General features: G+C 33.2%; 1 protein-coding gene across 1 annotated transcript in view; it reads left to right on the plus strand.

The window, feature by feature from the left end:
- TYRP1 (tyrosinase-related protein 1) overlaps positions 1 to 5,666 on the plus strand; it is a 15,105-nt gene extending 9,439 nt beyond the window's left edge. Inside the window, exons 2-4 of the mRNA XM_012665024.1 lie at positions 1,802 to 1,969; positions 4,019 to 4,198; positions 5,463 to 5,666. Of these exons, the coding sequence (XP_012520478.1) occupies positions 1,802 to 1,969; positions 4,019 to 4,198; positions 5,463 to 5,620 (506 nt within the window). The 3' untranslated portion in view covers positions 5,621 to 5,666. The remainder of the gene's footprint in view (positions 1 to 1,801; positions 1,970 to 4,018; positions 4,199 to 5,462) is intronic.
- The last annotated feature ends 413 nt before the right edge of the window (positions 5,667 to 6,079 follow it).

Raw genomic sequence — 6,079 nt, forward strand, 5'->3', positions numbered from 1 at the left:
TGAAAATGTAAATTGTTATACCAAACATTCTTCTAGCAACTAAAATATCATCATTGATTCATCATATAAAGAACATCGTTCTTTCTTCATGATACTTCTCAAATCTATTTTTTCCTTCAGATAATTTGGAATTTTCAACTTATATTTAGGTGGAAATACCACAGAACTCAGATCCGTAATAGATGCAATGGCAGAAGTTGTCCATGTGCGAGCAAATTTAAAAATCAGTGGACTAAAAATATACTGGCTTAAATAGTTTCTTTACTGTCAGAATTCTCTGCTATGAAACTCCATGGACAAAATAGGATGTAGCATTTCAAAACCCAAGTAATCAAAGCTTGTTTCTTGGGATTTATTGATAGTTCCCTAAGCAGTAATCCCCAAAACATCAACTTGAATTAATAGTTTAATTAGTGGAAAGTTTTTGGTGATAATATACACCCCAAAAATGTACATGCATTTTCCAGTCCCAATATAGTCATATGTTTTATTTATATATCATATAAAGTTGATTATGCCAATTCATCAGGTACTAATTACTATGTTAATTGTAAAGCACAGAACACAGGAAGCTTTATGAATGAGATAATAGGTATATGAGATGAAGTTGTAATAGTATCTCTCCCAGTATAGCGGATTACTTTGCTTGTCCCTCTAGGACACATATATTCTTCTCTGGAGACCATTGGATAGACTGATGCAAAATGCTCCTAACCAATCTCTTCTCCCACCAATCTAAAGCTTCAATTTCTCTCCACTTCCTAATGAATTAAATATAACTTTCTCATCTTGGTATTTGATTTTTTCACAATATGGCTCTTGTCTGGCTTCCCATTTTTCCCACAGTCCGCTACTCTACATTGTCACATACTCCAGGCAAGCTATTTCCCAAACAGGCCCTTTCGTGCAGTTAGCATGATCTTTTCCATATAATGACAGGCACCAAACAAGTCTTCAACACCTATTAAATGCCAGGCACTGTGCCAAGACTGAGGGATACAAAGACTTTTTATTATAGATAGGAGTTTTTTTTAATAGAGATAAGAAAGCTTATCATCTCGTTATTTCCTCTGACTAAAATGTTTGTCTTCTAAAATTTCTCCTATTTCACCTATGAAAATTCTCCTCAATCCTTCAAAGCTCTTTGTAATCTCTCTTCTTTATGAAGTCCCCCTCTTCCTCTCTCTCCCCCCTCCTTTAAGGCATCTGTCAATTTATCTATCCTTAGTATCACAGCTCTTTGTTTGCCTGTTTGTTCCTGTCCTTCAAAATTTTAGTTTATTCCTCACACTAATTGCTGGAAAAGTTGAAAAATATGTGTTGATCGAAATATGTACCACTTTCTAAAGAGATTTAAGGTTATTTTCTCTTATTTTTCTGAAGGCTTAACCCAGTGGCATTTGGGTGCAAAATTTCATGTATATATGAAATATAGATTTCAATGTGGAATTTGGGTTTATGAGATTATTTTGGCAAAATTCAGTTTTCCATGGAATTTTCATTTTAATACATTCTCATGAAAGAAGCTTACATGGATTTAACAAATACCAGGGCTGTCTCTGTTAGTGTGATCATTTTTTTCTTCAGATGTTTTTATGTGTCACGTATCTGCTCTACTCACAGAAGTAGAACATAGTAACAGATTTTCTCACGTTCGTGCTACTAAATATGCATTTTTAAATTTTGTCTTGTACCAAGGAGAACCTATATTTCAGTGTTTGTGCTATATATAAAGTTGAGAAGAGCAATGGCAAGACCTGTAAACATTTTGTAAATGTTTGCATGCCCCATCTTTTTCCAGGCACTGAGAATGGGCCAATTAGGAGAAATCCGGCAGGAAATGTGGCTAGACCAATGGTGCAACGTCTTCCTGAACCACAGGATGTCGCTCAGTGCTTGGAAGTTGGTTTATTTGACACACCTCCTTTTTATTCCAATTCTACAAATAGTTTCCGAAACACCGTAGAAGGTAAATAAACAAAATCAGTGCTTTGAATTGACCTAGGTATCAGAATAAACTGAAGTATTCAAAAGCAGGTCTCTTTGAAATGGCTTTGAATAGCATATTGATCCTGTGAGTTTATGTGAATGAGTTTGCCTATTATTATGTATCAGCTCAGAAAATAACTTTCTTAAAAAGAAGTGTCAGACCATGAAACTCTTTTGAGTTATTATAGGAGAATCCCTTGAAAATTATTCTTCAGTCTCTTAAACGTCTAAAAACTATTTAAACTCATATTTCTGGTAACTAGCTGGCCAATATCTGTAACTTTATCAAGGTCTAGCATTGGCATATATTAATAATATTCAAAACTTTGACAGCTTACTAAAATTTTTTCTTTAAAAAAATAAGAGTAACAATAAAAGAATTCCAAACAATTAGTTAACATCCACTACAGTCAGGTTTGGACAAATGTTTTATTTAGGTCTGTATCAACCTGTAATGAAAATTTTTTTAAAAGTCTATAAAAATTCAAATTAGTATCTACTGACATTTAATTTGGTTTTCCTTGTTTCTCTCAAAGGTTTTTAAAGCTGAGGAAACTGAATTCTAAAGAGACAAAATGACTTTCCCAAGATATTCAGATAGGTAGTAACAAAACACAGATTCAAATCCAAATTGTCTAAATCCATACCTTTATGTAATAAATTTTGATACCTCCAAATCATGTTTGATATATATTTAATGTTAAAAAGGAATATAACCACATTTAACTTTATTATAAACTTGCTGTTGTCAAATATTTTAAATATAACATACAGCATGTCAGATGTATCCTGCCCCCCTCAAAAATGCCCTACTGAGACAGTTGACATATAAACCCGATAATTATTTTTAATTCTTTTACCCTTTGATGCTTAAAATTTATACCATGTTTATTTATCTTTATGCTTATTTTAATTTTAATAACTGCATGAATACACTTATTTGGAGATCATTCAATAAATAATCACTGTATTTTGATTAACTGGTATCCATAAAGTAGGACTATTAAGTACTGGTATCTTAAAAAATGTGCAGATTGTGTCTTCTTAATGTCCAATGAGAGGACAAATTATACTGATTTCTTGACAGAATGTATAAAAAGACTAGTGCCTAAGCCAAATACATTACAGGCAATCTTTAAATGCTTTTTGAATCAAGTAATAATGTAATAAATGCATGAAAAAGTAATTAATGAATAAATAACTGTCTGTGGCTATACAATTAATCTTAGTCAAAGAGAGAACAGGTTAACATATTTTAAATTTAGATTTCATTTATAATATACAAACTTTTCCTGATCTCCTACTCCTGGTCTTTCAAGCCAATCAGACAACCTACATCATAGATTCTCCCTTTTTATTTGTGACCTACCCTGTGTCTACCCTGGTCTTCTCCCTTGTATATGGAATATATAGAGAGAAATATATATGTGAAATGGAGATATTTATTGAAAGTTTTATAAATGTTTTGACAGTAGGCTCTCTAAATGTTTAAAACTAGTACAGAGATGGTAAGAAAGCTCTGGAAAATTATAATTTCCCCACAAAAATAAAGTAATTTTCTAAAAATAAACATGCTGACAGTCATTCAAAAGGAGTAAGGTAGGAGGCTGAAGTAACATCTGGCAATTTAAGTTCTAAGACAATCAGAGCGGTGTTCTCCCAATTGTGTCAGCAGTTTTTAGTAAAAACTGGAGATTTCTACTATTTTTATTTCTATGTAGAACAATGTCTGCCTTGTCAAAATAGAGTGTTCTATATATTCTGACTGGTATCCTTTGCAGGTCGTTATTTTTAACCTAGAGGCTACATTTAGAATGTCATGCTACTAGCATAAAACAAACGTAGCTCTGGGTACAGCAAGCAAATGTCATCAACCATAGGTACAGAGAAGCAATGCTATCATATTAAGGCAAAAATTGGACTGAAATGCTTAGGAAAAATTGTTTCCCAATATAATCACTGCTGTTGACTTGAAAAGTAAGATATTTGCAATGGTTTTTACTATTCTCATCCTTGCTTTTATATCTAGGTTACAGTGATCCCTCAGGAAAGTATGACCCTGCTGTTCGAAGCCTTCACAATTTGGCTCATCTATTCCTGAATGGAACAGGAGGACAAACCCATTTATCTCCAAATGATCCTATTTTTGTCCTCCTGCATACTTTCACTGATGCAGTCTTTGATGAATGGCTGAGGAGATACAATCCTGGTGAGATACTTTCAAATACTTTTTGCAGGCTTAGCCAAACAGACTGTTATAGTGGCAAAGTTGTCAGTTTAGGCTAAGCGCTTAGCACACATAAGATACACTTCAAAATAAGGATAAAATAGCTATAATATCTAGCCATTTTCAAATATTCAAACCCACTTTGAAAAGGCAGGCAAGTTTCTTATAGTTATGGAGGCCGAGAAGTCCAAGGTGGAGGGGCTGCGTCTGTTGAGAGTCTTCTTGCTGGTGTGGACTCTGCATAGTCCCAAGTTGGCATAGGACATCATATGCTAGACTGAACATCCTAGCTCAGGTCTCTTCTCTTTCTCTTCTTATAAAATCACCAGTTCCTCTCCCATGATAACCCATCAGTCCATTAATATGTGAAAGGATTAATCCATTCATGAGGGCAGAGTCCTCATGAAGGGGACAAATATTCAAACCCAGCCTTCTCACATATTCCAACTCTTCCAATTATAGTCCCATTAGTGTCTGCCCAAGCCCACTTCCAACTCTGGTTTTATGACATTGTATTTGGTATTTAATTTTACCAACATAAATATAGGACAACAAACAAACAAACAAAACCAATATTTTGCCACAAATAACCTATCACTCCTTTTATTCCTGATGGCAGAAACTCACTAATAATATAAATGACCATTATTTGTGCTTAAATAGAAAGAGAAGAGATGGCAGCAAGCAAATAGGATTTCAGAATCTTGATTCAAAACTTTAACTATTTTTTGTTAGTGGAGTAAAACCCTGGGAATAAATCTAATAATGATTTCTCTAAAAGTAAACAGAAAAAATAAAAAGTACCAAGTAGAAATGTTCGTAGTCAAGGACAACCTCCAGTAGATACACCGTATCTCAAATTCCAATTATAGATGATGCTACAACAAATGTCAGGTCCACCTTTTTCTTTGGTTTTGAAAAATAAGTTTAATAAATTTTATTCAAATGAGTTTCTGTAATTTAAAAATAAAACAATTGATGATCATCATAGGTGATAAAGTACTAAAACTCCTCTGCTTTTAAACCTTCGTTTTCTATTAAGTGATATGTTGTTGCTGTGTTCAAAGCATTTGAACTCTGTTTTATGTAATTCCCTGTTCTGCTGTAGGGAAATTTTCTTTATGTCTTTATTCAGTGTAAAATTTTTTCATATTCTCCTTGAATATCGGACACCTTCAGAACATAATAATGACATTAATAGTAACTTTATTATGTTCATTAACAAGTTGTCTTTGGAATAATTTAGATATATCCACATTTCCATTGGAAAATGCCCCTATTGGACATAATAGACAATACAATATGGTGCCATTCTGGCCTCCAATTACCAACACAGAAATGTTTGTTACTGCTCCAGACAACCTGGGATATACTTATGAAGTTCAATGGCCAAGTAAGTATTGAAAATGTATTTTTACTGTGATGATTTCCAAAGGCAAATTTGTTCTCTTTAATCACAGTATTCTTAGGCTACATTTTCCATTTGGATTTAGAAGCTTTTATTCATATTTTTATTTGGGGATAAAAATAGGGAATTTAACATTTGCTAAGAGCCCACTCTAACCTGATATTGAGCTGATTAGATAGCACTTTATCTCATTTAATCTTCACGACTCTGAAGTGACTATTATAATCCTGCTTTTACACATAAGGAAGCTGAGTCTTAAATGGATTAATTGATAAAGGTCCACATTTCTAGTAAGAAGTGAGAATGAGTTTTGAGCTTAGGCCCATGTAACAGTCCCAATTTTTCTACTGCACTATGTTGCCTCCATTCATCCCTCCTAAACTAAGAGGGAATGAGATACTCTGAGCTATTTTTTCTGAGATTTTGAACTTTAAAACTTTTTTAATTTTAAATTT

The sequence above is a fragment of the Propithecus coquereli genome, unplaced genomic scaffold (genome assembly GCF_000956105.1).
Source record: "Propithecus coquereli isolate 6110/MARCELLA unplaced genomic scaffold, Pcoq_1.0 Scaffold95, whole genome shotgun sequence".
NCBI lineage: Eukaryota > Metazoa > Chordata > Mammalia > Primates > Indriidae > Propithecus > Propithecus coquereli.